The sequence below is a fragment of the Sebastes fasciatus genome, chromosome 11 (genome assembly GCF_043250625.1).
Source record: "Sebastes fasciatus isolate fSebFas1 chromosome 11, fSebFas1.pri, whole genome shotgun sequence".
In the NCBI taxonomy this organism is placed as follows: domain Eukaryota; kingdom Metazoa; phylum Chordata; class Actinopteri; order Perciformes; family Sebastidae; genus Sebastes; species Sebastes fasciatus.
This window is the reverse complement of record NC_133805.1, coordinates 10,081,278-10,100,885: the sequence shown is the minus strand read 5'-3', so window position 1 is coordinate 10,100,885 and position 19,608 is coordinate 10,081,278. Positions and strand designations below refer to the sequence as shown.

Here is a 19,608-nt window from a genome sequence, read left to right as displayed (position 1 = left end):
AGGTACATTTTGAACAGATAAAAAATGTGGGATTAATTTGCGATTAATCACGATTAACTATGGACAATCATGCGATTAATCGTGATTAAATATTTTAATAGATTTACAGCCCTAGTTGTAATGAACATCAAAGGTATACATTTTTCTCCAGATTCTATAGAGTCAGTTGTCTCCGATATAATCTGAATATTTATGTATTATGATGTTTATGTGCTCCTTTCACAGAAGCAGTTTACTGTCATAACATAATCTTCAGTTTCAACGACAGAAGCTTTCAACAACATCAGAGTGGGAAATATTTTTATACTTTGGTTGCTGTGCAGCTTCTGTAAGTATAGTAAGACAGTTGGAATCTATGATTGCTGACTTGATTTAACCTCAGGTTGATGTGGTGATGATGATGGATGTGGCAATTTGTGTCTCTTCCTTTGACAGTGCATCTTAGACTGGCCAATAGGGTATCAGGATAACAGAGAGTGATGAAGAAGAATGATGGGGAAATGATGAAAATACGAAAGAATGTTTTTTAAACCAGAAACAGGCCATCAAGATTCAAAGTATAGGGAAATAGTATAAGGTTTGAAATAATGTATCATTTAAATGTCAATGCTGTGGCTGCCAAATCACCTGCAGTTGCCTAATTAAGATGAAAAAGGCTGCTGAAAACTGTAACTATGTTCAATTCCCCAGGTACAGTCCACCAAAGGAAGGACGGTTCAATCAACTAACGCTGGTGGAAAAAAACATTTATTTCATCTGCAAATATCAGCACAATGTGCCAAATGAACGCTCTGAGTGTTACAAAATGTTGGCATAAGATGTTGTTCTTTATCTATAGACGGACACGTGTTCAACTTGTTAATGGTAGGTCAAATAAATTAAAGCCTATCCCAGCACACACTTGGCAACAGCCTGTGTGTGTCTATCACAAGCCAAACAACAAATAGACAAACACATTCATCCTGAAATTCACCCCAATGGACAACTTAGTGCATCCGTGTCACTATGTTCAAGTTCTTTTAACTGTTGGGAGGAAAACTCAGTCACGGAAAGGATCCAACATACTGTGCTGCTACATTACTAATAACTGAGACACTCCTGCAGAGAGAAAACAAATCAGGCATATTATCTGGGAACATACGGAAGAAATATTGATTTGTGCTATTGAATTTGGAGTCAGACATCAGCAAGGGTTTCTTCCAAACCACATACATGCAGATTAATAGAACTGCCCTTAAAGGGACAGTGTGTAACATTTCAGGGGATCTATTGACAGAAATGCAATACAATATTCAAAGTAAAGTATTCATTAGTGTTTAATCACCTGCAACTAAGAATCGTTTTGTTTTTGTTAGCTTAGAATGAGCCCTTCATATCGACATAGGGATCGTGTCCTCTTCACGGAGTCTGCCATGTTGCTCCGTCATGTTTCTACAGTAGCCAAGAAAGGACGAACCAAACACTTTTGCATTTTTACGTTACCTGAAAGCCACCGTAGTTCTCGACACGCTTGTGACTTCGTTGCTCCTAAAGTGGTGTTATTAAGGTACGGACGGCCTCTGAGTGAGGCGAACAGCGTTACCACGGTTTTGCACTCAGCGGCTCACAGTCTTGGAAAGGAAGAGTGTGCGGAGGGGTACTCAGTTGGTTGCTATTGGTGATTATGTCCTTTCTCCTGCCTGTAAGTCATATGGGGTCCTTCAGTATCTGACCTCAGTACCAGTACAGTATACGATCCAGTATATGATCCCCCCTGGTCATATTAGTTTCTTATTAGTTCAATACTGTTTCCAGCATACTGACAACACCCAGCTATACTGTTTAAACCAGATAGGCACAAATGCAGTCTATGTCTAATGGTGCAACAGCAGCTGAGACTTAATTCAATCATATAATTAATTCAATTACAGCCTTATCATGTCAGCTCTGCTTGACGAACGCTTCTGCACAGGTGGTTTATTATAATTAGAGACCAGATGTTTCCACAGAGTGGTTTTGCGGAAGTGTCAGAAAATATGTGCGTGATGTGATGTTGTCTGTGAGGCCAACAGGAAGTGGGGCCACAGGACACTATATGTAGGGGAGCTGAGTGAATTCATCATTTACAAACTGATGCTGTTATGAACTTCAGTGACCGTTATGAGCAGCGGGTAAGACATAAGTATTCTCCATAATCATGCAACTGTAAATAACTTAATCACAGCCACTACCAACGGCATGAATCAGTGTCTGTGCGTGTGTGTTTTGCAAGAAATTCTGAGCCTTTATCAAGGTGCAACATGACACCTCATCTGAATTTATATCCTCAGATGTCTGAAAGCCCCATCTGACTGCACACACACAGCCAAAATCACCCCCATATTATCCCCTGGGAATTATACTGAGGAACGTGTGTGTGTGTGCTCGAAGGAGGCTTCATTGTCTTGTACTATGCAAGCGAGGCAAGCGTGAACAGACGGGTGTGAAATCAGCTTGTCAGGAGAGAGACGAGAACCTCCAGCAAATATAGGTGATAGCTAAAAACTATATTCATCCTGTAGAAATAACACATTCCTTCACACACTCACACCCAGACATCATCTCTGTCTCACTCAATGTTAACTTTACTTTCTTTCATTGCAGTCAGACAGGATGAGTTGTTTGCACAAAAGACACACAGCAATATGTCAGTGTATAGTCAGATATATGAAATATGTAGTCTTTGCTGCCCTCTAGAGGGTGCTTGTGTCCCTTTTTATGTTTCCAGTCAGGCCCATTCAGTGGTCATGGAGTTTCTCAGTGCATACTAATAATAGTGATTCATTTGGTTGTAATGTTTCACCCAAAAATGTATGAGCACACCAATTCAGTGTCAATTAACATATTTGTGTAGCACAATATTAGTATATATTAACTTAATTGGTTGCAGCTGAAATCTAGAAGGCAATTTCACTGGGTTCAGTTTATTTTCAAATGTGTTTATTTTAATTGTCCTTCCTATTTGAAACAGTTTATGGTTCCATGTAGATCTTCATATTCACTCAGACATAGGCAACAACCCTTTTTCTTTGTCCCAAGAATTTTCAAAGAAGTTGGACGCAGCTCATTCCAATACAAAGCTCCATCAGACTGGAATAATCTTCCTCTCTTTCTGAGATGTATTACCTCTTTCTGTTGCTTCAGGACATCTTTATTTTATCATCTTAAAACAACCTGTTCATGTTTTTTTAATTTGTGTGTACTTATGATCCTCAGTTTATTTGTGCTACATATAAACTGAAGACAAACTGTTGCAATTGTTCTTTATGCTGATATAATTGATTTAAATATGGTCATTGTATCAAGCAGGCTGTCTGTATCTGTGTATTTGCAGTGTATGTTTGTTATGTAATGTTGTTTTGTCTGTATGTGTTTCTGTATTTGTGTCTATAGGACCCCCTCGAAAATGAGATGCCACATCTCAAAGGGCTATCCTATACCTTTCAATAAATTAAAATATTACCACAGATTTATTTTTTGACGAAAAATCTTGACTTTCCTTACTGAGGCGTTTCAGTGCGTTCGGCTAATCCTGATATTTCCGACAGCACACAAAGGCTGCATGACTGAACCATACATGTCAGCTAGTGATGGGAATTAAGGCTCTTTTTAGTGAGCCAGATCATTTGGCTCAGGTCACCAACAAGAGACGGCTCTTTCGGCTCCCAAACGGCTCTTCGTTTTACCACTTCTGCCTTTTATAATTCAGCCAACTTTAGCTTTAGCTTTTTTGACCTATGATTAGTATGTGTGCACATATATCACTTAAATATTCAATATAATTGTACTAAACCTTATAATTTCCAGAATACCATCATTGTACATGCTGCCTCGTTTCCAACTCATCTTGTCTGTTTACATCATGTTTATTTTTGTTTATAGCTTATTTGTAAATTGTACATTTTATTCTTATTTTATTCTACGTTTTTATCTATTCTTTCGTTATTATACTGTTTACTTGCACCAACAAAGCCAACGAAAATTCCTAGTGTATACCTCTTACACCTGGCAATAAATACCATTCTGATTCTGATTTGTGCACCGCATCGCACTGCATCGCACTGCATCGCACCGCACCTCAGCGCACCGCATTGCACTGCACCGCAACCCACCGCAACGCAGCGCAGCGCAGCGCAGCGCAGCGCAGCGCAACGCAACGCAACGCAATGATCCTTGTCTGTCATCACCTGATTGGTCGCACTGACGTCAACACAACATTCAGTCACAGTCAGTGCATGGAGTGCCCGTGGCGCGGAAAAGATCATCATATCATTCTGCCTTGAATTAAGTAAAGAAAAAAAAGAAAAGAAAAAAAAACAGCTCTCGGGCGGGAGCCGGCTCTTATCGTGCACTTAAAAGAGCCGGCTCAAAGAACCGGCTCGTTCGCGCCCAACACATCACTAGTGTCAGCTAGCTCTGAACAACAGCAGCTAACTCACATCACTAACACGCAGTGAAGCAGGTAATGATGAAGCTTTACAGTTTGACAGTGTTTCCATCCATTTATCAACTCTTTTATCTTGCTCAGGGTCTTGGTCTGTCTGATATACAAGCAGTTAGTTTAGCGTTAAACCAACATCTGTCTTTGCTGTTAGCATAGCTGATGCTAGTCAGGCTAACGTTAGCTAGTTAGCAGTTAGCTCGTTAGCATAGCTAGGATGAGTGTTTCTGTGTTTAAAGTTAACATGTTAAAACAAAGACAATGGGATGAGACAGTCTATTGTCTTATAATCATTATCCTAATGTCACTTTTTGGTAATATTAACTTTGATAACTTAGTTTCTAATGAACTAACCTTGTATGATGTACTGCATGTTGTATATTATATATTGTATATTATAAATTGTACATTATAAATAATAATTTGCGCATATAAGAAAAGATAACAAATAGTCAATATGATTAAGTTAAACATGTAAGTAATGAATTGGTATTGTGATTAAGTTATATTGTGATTAGTTCAAGTTCAAGTTTAGTTTATTGATCACACACACATTGAGATTCTTTGTTCCTGTTTGTTACTCTCATCCTTGTATGATAGACAATTAAGTTATATTATAAGTAATGAATTGGTATTCTGGATTGATAACAAATTTATATTTTGATGATTATCTCAGTAATTAATTTATATTTCTGTATGACACAGATTAAAGGTCATAATTATAGTTAGAATAATTATAAATAATTATAGTTAGACAAATTTAGGAAAATGTAATTATAGTATATGTATGGCTCAATAAGGAAGCTGGTTAATAATTGATTTATGGAGAAGGGGTGGGATTAAATAAGTTTATACTTCTCACTTGATTTGAATATGTAAATCAAGGCATCAAGGGTTTGACAATTTATTTTTCTTATGCTTTTCATTGTATGTAAATACTACTTGTTTCTGACTGTCCACTTGTTGGTATGATCATTCTTTTTCTTTATTTTTTATTTTATTTTTTTTGTATTCTGCATGTTGGAAATAAATTTTGAAATGAAAAAATGAAATGAAGATGAGTGGACTACACAGCAACAACTCACCTACTAAAGAGATGCATTCATTTTCTTCAATGAATTTTATAACTATTTTTAGCATATTTTTAGTGCACTGAATTGTAAACATGTTGTCCAGTTAAAGCTCCCTGACTGAAAGTTATATGTTCTGTGACAGAAGCCCTTCATAATGTATGCCATTTGCCTTTTCAGAGACAGCAACTGTAAGGATTGCCATATGGATTCTCCTCGGCAATCGAAGAACCTGAATCGAGAGCCAAAGCGCAGTCAGAATCAGTCAAGCGCACCTCCTCAGAAAGATGCCTATGCCAGGCTCCTCAACCAGCACTGCAGCAGCAAGTTCAGTCTGTATCTGGAGCAATATGCTAAGGACACATCATTTCAAAGGGAAGGAAATGGGCCAAGCATGATGCTGCCCAAAACCCAGAGTGAAAGGCAGAACATACCACAGAGAAGAAGGGACCAAGCACCCAATGATTTCTCTGATTCAAGTGACTTCTCCCCCTCCTCCATGAAAAGCAAAGGAGAGGAGAGTTCGCTGTCTTTGTACATGGAGAAACTAAGCACCCGCAGTGTTCAGCAGGACTGCGAAAGGAAGCAGGGTGTGTCTGACAGGCAGCGATGGGGACAGAGGAGAGACACCGCCACCAGCCAAGACGGAGACGTAGAGTCTGGTGAGGAGCTCGGCTCTTTAAAACCCAACGACTCGAAGAAACACCCGAAGCAGCAGAAGAAAAGCAAAGACTCGAACAGAGATGTTGCCTCGAAAGAGACTGATTCTATTGTTGGACGTCCCCAGTCCCCAAAGAAAGCCAGCACAAGTGGACAGGAGCAAGAGAAGATGAAGAAGTCAAAGAAAAAAAGTGTCCCAAAGAACCCAGAAGAGGAGAAAAGCAGAGATGGGGCATTAAAATGTGGGGTTGATGCTCAGATGTCAAGGCCCAAGTCTCCTCATGGTAACGACAAAAAAATGCAGCAGCCCAGAGGTAAATTGTAGGTTAGTTTTTGAGATGTTAAAGAGGACCTATTATGCTTTTGTGTTTTTTCCCTTTCCTTTAGTGTGGTATATAGCTTTTTGTGCATGTAAAAGTTATAAATCCCAAAGTCCACGCCAAAGGGAGTTACTCTCCCCCACAGAAACACTGCTCCTGAACTGCCTGAAACACCTCGCTTGAAGTCCCGCCTTTTCTTCCGTAATGTGGTGATGTCACCAAGTAACACATTTGCATAACGGCTAGTTTTACACGCCCTCAAATAAAGCTAGTAAGAGCAGAGCGGAGTCAAACAGTTTGGTTTGGTTGACCAATCACAACAGAGTGGGCCAGTTGACCAATCAGAGCAGACTGGGCTTTTTGGGAGGGAGGGTTGGATCAGGAGCTCAAAGAGAGCGTTTCAGACAGATGGTGAAAAGAGGTGCTGCAGCACAGCCAGTACGAGAAAAATAAAGTGTTTTTTGCACATTAAAGCATGTAAACATGTTCTAGTAGAAACCCAAAATACAACTATGCCCCTGAAAATAAGCATAATAGGTCCTCTTCAATTGTACGCACATTGTATTTCGTATAAGAATGTATTTGTCTACCTTTTGATGGTTTATGTTGACTTAAATCTGAGTTAAATCTTTTTTTTCTTTTTCAGCTTCAAGTGCCAATTCTCCTGCTGACAAGAGAGGGAACAAAGGAGGCAGAGGATCAAAGAAACAAGTGTTTGAATGCTACATGACATTTGAGGAGGTTTCCCATGGCCTTAAAAGAGGGGAACTCATTCAGGTACAAACCCAGAGTTACTGTTCTATATTGAATATCAAGGTGGTCAAACTATTAGAGTTGTGAATCTCACAGTAAATTGGTGAATTCATTTCTAAATGCTACGTTACTTTCTCTACAGGGACCGTTGAGAATCAACCCAAAGAAATTCCATGACGCTTTCGTCCCATCTCCTGTAAGTTCAACTCAGAATGTTATTGTCATGCATTTAATATTATATGAAATATCCATAAAGTATGTCAGTCAGGGGTCGTCAGTTTACTCAATGATAGAAAAGGGGTCCTCTAAGGAAAAAGGTTGGGAACCACTGGTCTCCACTATACTGTATGATAAATGTAACTCAGCATGTGGTTTTATTGTATCGGCTAGTACGTTAACATCCGTCTTGAAAGGTTTACAAAGTTAAAGACAGGCAGGAGACAAGCAATCTCTTTTTGTTTTCACAGGATGACACACGGGATATATTCCTGGATGGGATTGTAGCTCGCAACAGAGCACTGAATGGAGACGTAGTGGTGGTGCAACTCCTCCCTCGGGAGCAGTGGAAGGTAAACCACACTCACCTGTCTATATACAGAATAGTTTTAGTTTGTAAACCCCATGCCTTTTAACTTTCAGCTTGTCAAAGTTTGGTTATTATAACAAGCTCCCATTTTAGCTCCACAGGACGGCAAACTACACCAGTAGTGTGTATCAGCAGATGATTATGATGTACTGTATGTCTGTTTAGGTTGTGAGGTCCGATACTGACTGTGAGGGCGCCAGCGAGTCAGATACCCAGAAAGAAAACACGGTGCAGAAGAAGAAGACGACAGAGCGCACGCCCAGGCCTGATGTCATTGTGGGAGACCAGGGTAGCGACCAGGATGAAGTCATCCGCAGAGTGCAGAATGTCCCTGACAAAGGTAGGGTGGTGGAGTTGTGATTATAGCTGCTGTTGCTAATCACAATTAATAGAGAAACTGTGGTATCAAATTATGCTAATTCAGTTGGTAATAGTCAAGTAAACTGTGTTTGAATGTTTATTTACTGGTCTGAAGAGAGTATCAATGCACAGAAGCAAAAACAAAAAGTTCAGCTAATACATCTACATTTTTCCTTTCATCTGATGGAAATAGGGGAACCTCTGGAAGACCCCTCAACCCCACGACCCAATGGGGAAATACTCCAAAAGACAGCGAAAGTGAGCGTCCCGTCTATCAGTTGTTCTGTGTTTCTTACTCGCCCCTTCCCTTCCTTTATTTCCAGGAATTTTCCGGATAAAAATAACCACAATGATGCAGGTTTTTATCCCTGTTCAACATGAAGCAACGACAGGGGCGTGACAAGAAGGTTTTATGTGACTTGATTTTATATGCAGAAGTTTAATATCCATCTAAACGCCCAACAAGTTATGTTAAGTTGCCACAACAACTTAATTCATCTGGCTCCTTCTCAATAAAAACTACACATTTTCATCACTGAAAGGTTTTTTACTGCGAAAGGAAACTAAAATAAATACTTTTCATTAACGATACCTAAGATCACAAAAGTTCTGCTCGGTCTTTCACTTGTTCTTCAGAAGCCATTTGTCACGCGTGCTCAGGATATAAAAAACACTTCTCATTTGTCTGCCAGGTTGTGTACATCGTTGAAAGGAAACACTCAAGAGCCGTGACGGGCTTCCTGAAGTTCCTGCCAGACAAGCCTTTTGCCATGTTCTCCCCGGTGGACCACCGGGTGCCGCGGATTAACGTTCTCCTCGTCGACTGTCCCGAAGACTTTTGTTCCCGCCCGGGCGACTACGCCAACACCTTGTTCATATGTCGGATCACCAACTGGGCATCCGACAGCAACTTCGCAGAAGGGTGAGTGTTATATTCAAAGCTTGATGCGGGGAACCATTTCAACAGTGTAACAACCAGCCTGACTCTTTTCTAATGTTTCCTTCAGGCAACTCGCTAAGACGCTGGGTCAGGCTGGAGAAATCGAGCCGGAGACGGAGGGCATCCTGATAGAGTACGAAGTGGATTTTTCTGAGTTCCCAGATGAGGTGTTGGACTGTCTACCCAAGAACCTGCCCTGGACCATCCCCCCCGAGGAGATGAGCAAGAGGAGAGACCTGAGGTAGGACTGTGAAGCCCATACATGCTTATGTAGCTCTTCATTCTTTTCTGTGAGCTCTGTTGGATTCAGACTGCTGATGCCTGGTTCACACTACACAACTTTAGCCCTGATTTTCCGCTCCCTGACAAAATCCCTGGCAAATCGGCGTTGGCTCGCCACCAGCGCCTCGCAGACACATTCCAGATATCTAGCAGGCTAAATATCTGGACCTGTCAGGGACTCCGGCCACGAGCAACAGCCAATGAGAGCGTGAGACATGGGTTGAGGGGAAACCTGGGGGAGGAGGGGTCGCCAGCAACAATAGGAACACGGAGCAAAGTTGTTGTTGCACCTAGAGGAATAAATAGTAAAAAAAAAGATGTGGAAACAGGCTATTCTGTGAACACATGCCAAAAACATCAGCAATGTGTCTCGCATATGGTATGACGTCAGTTATTGTGTGTTTTTGTGACAAAACGTAGTTTGGAAACCTCATTGGCGATTCCTCCCGGTGAAAGATCTTGTAGTGTGTGACCCCCTGTTTGTCTCCTGTCAGTCAGGTAGTGTGAAAACCACAACGACTTCAAGACTCCCGATTACAAGACAGCAAGTCGTGTAGTGTGAACTTAGCTTAACACATGACTGCTGTATTTATTTTGCTGATAATTGTGCTACTGAGAATTTCAAGCTTTGCTATCTAATGGCAGCAAACAAGTGTATTAAGTCTTAATTCAGGATGCGTATTTATATGATTTACAAAGCACTGTTTTATGGTGTGTAGGAAGGAGTGTATCTTCACCATCGACCCCGCTACAGCCAGAGACCTGGACGATGCTCTGTCCTGTAAACAACTCCCTGATGGTAAACTGCCTTAACTGAGGAGCTCAGTGATGAATTCTGATTATAGATGGTGTTTTTCCTGTTGGATGGGAGGTTGTGTCATAGACTGTCTTTTTTTTTCTTTTTTTTAAACACAGGTAACTTTGAGATGGGAGTCCACATTGCTGATGTGAGTTATTTTGTGGGGGAGGACAACGCTCTGGATGCCATCGCCAGCCAAAGAGCGACTAGTGTGTACATGGTTCAAAAGGTGAGTGCTCCTTGATCATCATCAGTTATACTTGAAACTACTTGTTGGATTTGACCAGATTTTGTAGCATTATATGGGGTAAAAAGGAAAGGAGCCGGTTTTGGGTGCATCCCCTCAACCAGCAAAGGAGACACACGTGGCTCCGTCAAGAATCAACTAGCCCTGTATCATTAGCGGAGCAGAGCAGATAACGTCGTCATAAATAGCCCAGTTTTCCAGTGGTTCATACCAGGCTTGAAATCGTACCCACTACTGGTTATGTGCGCAGCGTTTCACTTGATGTCTCCCAGTAAGAATTCAGAGTCTCAACAAAAGACACCGGTGTTTAAAAAACATATTGACAGGAAAGAGGCAGAGGAGAAAATGGCGAAATGAGCTGTGGCAGTGTGGGGAATCAAGGGCAGACAGAGGGGCCACGACTGCCATGGACGCCAGTGAAAGTCCTGCCCTGATCATATGATGTTATGACCTGGCTCAGGTGGTCATAACAAAAAGGGAGATGCGTTTAAACTAAGCCAAATTAAAGGGTCAACTTATCTAATTAAAGTATGGGGTGCAAAAAGCAAGCTCTTTGGATATTTTTCACGTAACAAATGATTGTGACTGCTGACATGATGACTGTTGATTTCTCAGTTGTATCTTATTAAACATACCTTTCATGTTTTCTTCAGCACTCAATGTGTTCATGTGTTTTTGTCCCTGTCGTCAAGGTGATCCCCATGTTGCCCCGGCTGCTGTGTGAGGAGCTGTGCAGTCTGAATCCTCTCACCGACAGACTCACCTTCTCTGTCATTTGGAAAATCACACCGGAGGGGAAGGTATGATCATTTAACATTCATGGGCCTGTAAGAGCTGCACTCAAACAACGAAATGGTTAAGGCTCACAGGTTTATTGATTAAGCTGAAATTGTGATGGCATGTGCTAGGGATGTTTTTCTGTTTTGTGAATTACCTCATTGGTTCCTCTCCCCCCCTTCAACCCCCCCCCAGATCCTGAGTGAGTGGTTTGGCCGCTCAGTCATCCGCTCCTGTGTGAAGCTGAGTTACGACCACGCTCAGAGCATGATCGAGGCCCCTGACAAGATGTTCTCCGCCGAGGAGCTGCCACCTGCGGACCCCGAGCACCCCATTGATGAGATCCATCGGGCTGTGCTCAACCTGCACTCCATCGCCAAGAACCTCCGCGCTCAGCGCTTCTCAGGGGGAGCCCTCAGACTGGACCAGGTTAGCCCTCGTTGCCTTGTGTTTGACTCTAGTCTCTATGGTGGGGTTTCCTCTCATAGTTAAGAGATAGGGCATGGTAACGTCGATGCAGCTGCTGATCCTGGTTTCCACTCATGTTCCATGCTCTCAAGTTTTTTAAGAGTATGCTGGAAGGGAAACGAGACCCACATTATTCAATTTGTCAGCTTTCTGATATCATTTTCATGGACTTGTTTTGTGTTTTTTGTTTCAGTTGAAACTGTCTTTCACCCTGGACAAAGAGACCATGATGCCTCAAGGCTGCTATGTTTACCAGTACAGAGACAGTAACAAGTGAGTAACAAACCCTCCTCAGACACATCTCTGTGTCTGTATCCCTTCTGCTTCTCTTCCAAAATGAACATTTATTTAACCTGACACATGTATAAATATGGTTGAAATATATTTATGAATCAGTCCGGAGTGCTTAAATTGGATTAAATTGGTTAAATTGGCCACCTCTCAGGCCATCTAACAACTGAATCATCCATAACTGTGTTCTCTAGGTTGGTGGAGGAGTTCATGTTACTGGCTAACATTGCCACAGCCCACCACATCCACAAAAGATTCCCTCAGCTGGCTATGCTCAGACGCCACCCTCCACCCAAGGCCAAAATGGTGGATGAGCTGCAGGAGCTTTGTGACCAGTTGGGAATCGACATAGATCTTTCCTCCGCGGGAGCGTTGCATGTAAGTACCCACAATGCAGCAGATGTAGCTCAGTTTGTTATATATCTGAAAAACTAGAATTTATGTTTTGTCTTGAAAAATGACAGCATTAGAAGTATTACATTTCTTGTCCATTTGATGGTTTTATTGAGTTGTATGTGGGTATCTCACAGTGGATCTGAAGCTGAATAAGCGATAGACAAAGCTTTTGAGTAATTTGATTTACTGAAAATTATGTAAAAGTATACTCTGTATTAATGATTAAAACCTCTTTTTCTGCTTTTCCATCATGCAGAAGAGTCTCAATACTGCTCTTGGTGACGATGAGTACACCACCGCCAGAAGAGAAGTCCTCACCCACATGTGCTCCAGACCCATGCAGGTTAGAGCTCAGTGACCACTGCTGAAGGGCACCTTCCTTTTTTGTTTCTCCATCCATCAAGCTTCTGTGGAATATATTTGCTTTTGTAAACTTAAAGAATAAAGAATTTCTTCTAAATGAGGAAAATGAGACGCCCACTGTCATGTAACGGTTGTTACCATTAAAGAACAACATGACATTTTAACATTAGGGATGGCCATTTCAAGCAAAAGATACTATTCTATAATCACTGGGATATAATCCCTCATTCTTCGAAGATTGAGGATATTTTTTATGACAAGATGAAAGTCGCATAAACTATTTGATTTCTTTATAATTGAAATGACTATTCAAAAATCATGAACTATCCCTACTTCAAGTTTCAAGTTTATTTGTCATATGCATTTAAAAGTACAGTGAAATGCGTTTTACCCTGGCTCTCTCTCTCAGCCCTTAAAATCTATAAATAGTAAAGCTGCAGTTGGTAACTTTGATTAAATATGATAAAGTTATTTTTGTAGACCTGTCACTATATCCTGCCAGTAGTGCATGAGACAGGTAATCTGTGAAACAAATAACTTTTTAATATATTTGCTCAAAGTTTCCGACTGCAGCTTTTATATATTACAGAAACAATTTGTTTTGTGAGATTGAAACTGAATATGAAGTATTATATTTCTTTGTGTTTCTGTATTGAATGTAAGTTGTTGGTATTTCCCAGATGGCGCTGTACTTCTGTACAGGTGAACTTAATGACGTGAAGTTGTTTAAGCACTACGCCCTCAACGTTCCTCTCTACACTCACTTCACGTCACCCATCAGACGCTACGCTGACATCATCGTCCACCGGCTTCTGGCTTCTTCACTGAGTGCGTACCTTCTCTACAACAACGGTCTCTTTTAGACACATTTTAAACAAACAACAGAATGTCCTGTTTGTTTCAAACAGTGCTGCGGTTGTTTTGCAGGACAAGCGTGGTTGAGGATGTAGAAGAGAAATGCAGAAAAGAACAAAGCAACCGCAGATCTCACATTGAGTTGATGCGTTTTTTGTGTTGTTGCCTTTGCTGTTGTTTCTGCCCTTCCTGCTTCTGTCTGCTCTTGCTGTGTCAAGTTTAATGTGTGGGATTTTTTTTCTCATACTCATTATGCAGAATGTGGACCTAATTTGGGGCTGTCAACCGATGAAGTCCAAAAACAGGCATCGCGCTGTAATGACAGGAAGACTGTGTCCAAGAGAGTCCAGGAGCTCAGCTCTGAGCTCTTCTTTGGAGTGTTTGTGAAGGTGGGTAGCCAAATCGCATACATCAGACCGGCAATACGTCATCCAGAGTAGGCTCGCATCACCACGCCTCGGGGGGGAAAACAATCCCGTGTCCCTCGTAGACGGTAACAGCATAAAGAGAAGAAGTAGAAACATGTCTCCAAACTTCTACTTTAAACAAACCGCTCATAGTAATAACGCTGTGCCGAAGAGTTGCTGTGTAGTTGGTTTCACCAACAATAAATCCAAATACGCTGATCTCCGATTTGTTCCCCTGCTGTGTCCTAACAAAGATATAATAGAGGGTCTTTATGGCTCCAAGCTATAGACCAGACCAGCATGACGTCATCGCCGAGGCTGCGCTCCCGTTTGGGGGAAAGAAACTCGCTGTCACAGGAGAGAAAATAGAAAATGACGAAAAGCTGTTGTGTAGCGGGTTAACCGAGATTTGAGGCACATATGATACGTTAATATTCACTGTCAGTGTGGAAAATCGCTAAATGATGCTGGTGACAGTGACTAGCATGGCTAGTTAACGTTAGCTTGAGTGTGAGGCTGCTGCAGTAATACAGTCATACATTAACGTTATAGCAGCATCAGACTGTCGTCTCCAACAAATCTCAGCCTGTAGATCAAACAGTTGTCTATTAACAGGTTGGTTATTTACAGACAACACTTAGCCTAACGGGATTCAATCAAATATGTATAGAAGTCAGGATAAGCAATATCCGGCCACTGTGTTGGACGGGGGACGACTGAAGGGACATGATGGCGCTCGGGTTCAGGCAAGGTCAAAAAATAATTGTTAGACATGTGTATGAAACAAACATTTGTATAACGAGATGAATGCATACGAATTTGTCAAAATTACAATCCAAACATACGTCAAATTGCAGTGACATCGATGGGATCTTCGCTTTTCTTTCCCCCAAAAGGAGGCGTGGCCTTGACTTTTTGCAAAGAACCCGTATGTGCCGGTCTGATGTATCATGTTTTATTTTTAGATATAATTCTGAAAATTTCTCTCAAAACCATACTGTCAGTGTACTGAAGTATTATTTTGGTCTGTGCTCCACAGGACTGTGGCCCTCTGGACTCTGAGGCCATGGTGATGGGGGTGCTGGATCAGTCCTTTGATGTGCTGGTTCTCCGATACGGAGTGCAGAAACGAGTCTACTGCAAGGTCAGCTCCAATAAACCCAATTTAAAGAGCGATTTAGTAGTGGTAGTGGTAGTGGTAGTAGGAGGAGGAGGAGGAGGAGGAGGAGTATTTTTATTCAATCATCATACACATTACAATAATTATAAAGTATATACAATATACAATATAACTGAAAAGGCTCATTCAGAAGCATAATGCTTATATATGCCTATACTACATTCTTATCAATTTAAGCTACCCTCCAGAAATGAAAATAATAATAAAAGTTCAGTTTCAGCTTTATATATTGTACATTTGTTCATACATACATTAATCAAATTAATCACACATTTTGTATCTGCTTTAAATGTACCTTTTAAGGGAGATTTATAGAGTATTTAATACTCTTATCAACATGGGAGTGGACAAATATGCTTGCTTTTTGCAAATGTGTGTATATATTTATTAATGGAAATCAATTAACAACACAAAACAATGACAAATATTGTCCAGAAACCCTCACAGGTACTGCATTTAGCATAACAAATATGCTCAAATCATAACATGGCAAACTGCAGCCCAACAGGCAACAACAGCTGTCAGTGTGTCAGTGTTCTGACTTGACTATGACTTGCCCCAAACTGCATTTGATTTATCATAAAGTGGGCATGTCTGTAAAGGGGAGACTCGTGGGTACCTATAGAACCCATTTACATTCACATATCTGTGAATAAAGTGTATTTCACCAGTGTTCCTGGTGTATTGCACAGGACCCAAGGAAGCGCTGTGTCGAGTGTGAAGTTGTATACGAGCAGTTCTCAAGAAAACTGCAAGCAGCGACACCACAGGCCAAACGATCGGCTCGCTCCGAACAGGCATATTTTACACGGGCACTTCACTAGTTCACTTAAACGAGCACATTATTATTTACCTCAAAAACAAGGTCATTCAGGAGAGAGAATTGAGACAGTCCAGAGAGTGATGGACTGTCGAGGTGAAGATCACATGACAGTTTCATCTGAAACGGTTTGAAACCATTTGTTTCCACCTTCAGTCTGTTGCCGGCCTGGACTCATTCCGCCATCGTAAGGTGGGGAAGAAATCCGAGCTGACTCTGCTCTGGACACCAGACGACCTGGAGAAAGCTCCAGTGGAGCAGGTGAGACCCGCAGACACTAATATTATAATATCATATTACTAATATTATTCATTATAAACTCTCAGGTTTCATGGTTGTATGTATTTTTGCTAATATTTTTAGTACAACATCCTAGGTATTATGGGTATTATGGGTATTATTATTAGGTATATGGCCTTTATGCAGCCTCTCCAATGAATTATTGATTTTGAATTTAAACTCTGAAAACACTTAACAGCATAAAGATGAGAAAACAGGAGAAAACCAGATTACTAACTTGTTCCCTGAAGAGATGGACCTGCTATCTGGGGTTAAGAGAGTTAGAAAGTGTCTTTGACTAAGCAAGTTGACAGTTTAAATTGCACTAAATCACCATTTCTTGTTTTTCCACCTGCAGGTAATTTCAATCTTCACCTTAGTGGAGGTGCAGCTCAAAGCGGACGGTGCGCCCATGAAATACAGCGCGGTGCTCAAGAGGCCCGAGGAGAACGAACCATAAATAAACTTAAATGTGCCGTAGAGCGTAACAAACACTTAACGTACGGAGATTTTGAATTGCACATTTTTATTTTGTCGATTGGTAGAAGTAGTAGTTTAGAAGCAGTATTACTGTTGTGAGCAGGAGAATCACTGATCAGGTCGGAGTCGGATTTCAATTGAAATTCCCACTAAGTTCCTACTTGAAGGCCCATTCCAGTGTTTTTTCTTCACGCTATCTCAGTCAATGCAAATAACCCACACACACACACGCCCATTTTCCAAGGTATATTTATGTGTTAAGGAACTTTGCTTCCAACTTTCCTTTGGTTTTTAATCATATCCATAATACAAGTCCACATTTTCAGACATGCAACATGGACCCATCACAGGTATAACACACAAAAATATACTTTCATTATAAAGAAATTAATAGGAATAATAGCCATCGTGAAAGTAGATTTCTTTTTTTTTAATCTACCATGGTATGCTTTGGAAAATGGTTGAATGTGATGTACATTAAGTGGTTTAAAACATGATGTTTTAGCTTGATGATCTCACTAATGGGCTCTATTTTATGTGATCCAGTGGATGGATTTCAAGTCGAATTGCGACCCAGGTCTGACGGTGAAAGAAAAAAAGGCAGCAATTATTTTAATTTTGCTGTTGATTTATTGACCTTTATGAGGACAGTTTTGATGTGATATATAACTGTTGTACACAGTCTAATGTGTGATAGCTGATTTTCAGTTTAATACCAATATGTTTGTGTTTACAAAGCAATAGAGTATACCACACTACTGACGTTTTATTGGCTACGGTGGCTTGTAATATAACTGTTGAAGCTCAAACAGTATAAATGTAGCAGTAATAGCTTATAGTCAGACTACATCAGATTGACAGAAATAGGTGTATTAATGTTTGCATATAGAGACAACATAACAGCTACCACACGCCATGCAGGATGTTTTTACATGTATGTATTTATAGTGTTTTATCACTTCAGGTGCTTCATGTCACAGTCATGAGGTGCAGCTCATAGGACGTTTCATTTGATTTAAATTCTTAAAAGCTCTCATGGATCTAACATATTATTCCAGTCTAAACTGAGGCTCCATTTTTCTGTATTTAGTGTGCAATGTAGACGGACAGGCTAAAGCATAATCATTTCTCAACTCGGTGTTTTTAACACAAAACACAGAAATGACTTGAATTGCTGCTGAAAGCGGGTCGGTGGCCTTGAGATCTTAATGAATTTCATGTTAGCTCTTGTGCTTTGCAGCGCTTCCAACTGTTTGTGGATTTATTTTTTTTAATTGATTTGTGCAGCACAAACACTTTATGGACCTCATTAATAACTGAATTACAGCCTTAATTTAATCACACAAAGATAAAAACTTTTTTTTTTTTTAGTGAAGTTGCACATTTTAAAACCTCCCTTTTTGCTGCAGTCAATGTGCCTCTCTTTTAGTTCTCAGTGCCATGTGGCGTCACGTAAATCAGCTGCTACGTCTGCACAATTTAGTTTTAGTTTTTTTATTTCAAATCTCTTTTTTTTTTATTGTTTTTAAGCTGACAGACTTTTTGAAAGACCTTTAGCTTATATTTTTAAGTTACTTTGTTTTACGTGGAACTGACAGTTTGTGACGTGAAGCTTTAAATGTATTTTAAACCAGCAAGCTATAGTGCAAAACAACTGTACTGACTTAAGTAGGATGTGTTTCTGTGATTAGGAATGTTAAATTGTGACATGTAACTTTGATTCTGGCCAGTATTCAAAGTGCATTTGTACTCTACTAAACCACCATACAGAGCAATAGATGTCCTTTAGGGAAATAAATGCATACATGAATGACTCAAACTGTGTTGTTGTTTTTCTGAATACTTGCTAAAACTCAACTACGTTTTGGTGGTGACGGTAGAGTCTCTGGGTCTTTCCCATTTGTGCTTTTATACGGCTTGACTCCTCTCCTCGCGTCTTAGTCCCGCCCACGGGAGATGCGAGCGGAGGAGGCGAGGAAACGACTCGAGAGAGGAAACGAGGAAATATGTTTTTAGAGACATGAGACGTCGTTTCCTCTGAAACGTCACGTGAAGCGACGTCCGTTTCTGATGACAGCAGCAGCTGATCACATCTGGATCAGCTGTCAGTCAGCTCTAACAGCTGTTTATGTCTGAACTGATCTAATACTAATAAAGAAACAGTTATCAGAGCAGCAGTGTTTCTCTCTGTAGCCTGTTACCTGTTTAACAAACACCTGCACATGAATAACAGCTGCAGTCTGTATTTCTACTGTGGACTGAGTCCTGCTTAGAGGACCAGGAACTTAGAAGTTATGTATTAGGCTGAATGTTTGTGAAATGATATAACTCATCAAACCCGACACTCAGGAATTATCAGCCTCGTGACTGAATGGAAATGAGGATAAATGATGTAAAAGGTATAAAAGACAGACTCTCCTTCTCTCTCTGACTTTAACTGGATACTTAATAAAAGTTAATGAGTGAAATAACAGATCATCAAAAGAAAACTCTTTCTAACGACTGAAGAAAGTTGATTGAGGTCCGTTCGTTGTCAGGTTTTATAAAGCTCTTTCTCCTCTGCTGGAACACTTCACCATCAACATGGTCCGTTTGCTGTTCACACCTACAATTAACAGATTATAACTAGATGGTGAATCAGAAGACAACTAAACTATAAATCTTTTAATCTGTGATCTGTCTTCACTCTGGTATGAAACTCTAGTGATGTTGATGTATCAGATCAAACCGATCAGCAGCAGCGTCCAATCAATAACTGATATCCAATAAGGGGGCGTGTCGGTCGGTAAATAACAATCGTGGAGGAAACACTGGAG

At 40.6% G+C, this 19,608-nt stretch overlaps 1 protein-coding gene across 2 annotated transcripts in view; it reads left to right on the top strand.

Annotated features, from left to right (window-relative positions):
* The window catches only part of dis3l2 (DIS3 like 3'-5' exoribonuclease 2), a 21,170-nt gene extending 2,559 nt beyond the window's left edge, over positions 1 to 18,611 (top strand). The window contains exons 2-22 of one of the 2 annotated variants that reach the window (XM_074650486.1): positions 226 to 328; positions 5,710 to 6,503; positions 7,156 to 7,286; positions 7,405 to 7,458; positions 7,730 to 7,831; positions 8,014 to 8,188; positions 8,402 to 8,466; positions 8,901 to 9,130; positions 9,216 to 9,389; positions 10,150 to 10,229; positions 10,346 to 10,458; positions 11,169 to 11,276; positions 11,449 to 11,682; positions 11,915 to 11,994; positions 12,207 to 12,390; positions 12,665 to 12,751; positions 13,452 to 13,599; positions 13,885 to 14,015; positions 15,073 to 15,177; positions 16,190 to 16,294; positions 16,671 to 18,611. In XM_074650486.1, the coding sequence (XP_074506587.1) occupies positions 226 to 328; positions 5,710 to 6,503; positions 7,156 to 7,286; positions 7,405 to 7,458; positions 7,730 to 7,831; positions 8,014 to 8,188; positions 8,402 to 8,466; positions 8,901 to 9,130; positions 9,216 to 9,389; positions 10,150 to 10,229; positions 10,346 to 10,458; positions 11,169 to 11,276; positions 11,449 to 11,682; positions 11,915 to 11,994; positions 12,207 to 12,390; positions 12,665 to 12,751; positions 13,452 to 13,599; positions 13,885 to 14,015; positions 15,073 to 15,177; positions 16,190 to 16,294; positions 16,671 to 16,772 (3,305 nt within the window). In that variant the 3' untranslated portion in view covers positions 16,773 to 18,611. Of the gene's footprint in view, positions 1 to 225; positions 329 to 4,355; positions 4,481 to 5,709; positions 6,504 to 7,155; positions 7,287 to 7,404; positions 7,459 to 7,729; positions 7,832 to 8,013; positions 8,189 to 8,401; positions 8,467 to 8,900; positions 9,131 to 9,215; positions 9,390 to 10,149; positions 10,230 to 10,345; positions 10,459 to 11,168; positions 11,277 to 11,448; positions 11,683 to 11,914; positions 11,995 to 12,206; positions 12,391 to 12,664; positions 12,752 to 13,451; positions 13,600 to 13,884; positions 14,016 to 15,072; positions 15,178 to 16,189; positions 16,295 to 16,670 lie in introns of those variants that run through there. The other variant, XM_074650487.1, reaches the window with a different exon arrangement.
* Positions 18,612 to 19,608: the final 997 nt, after the last annotated feature.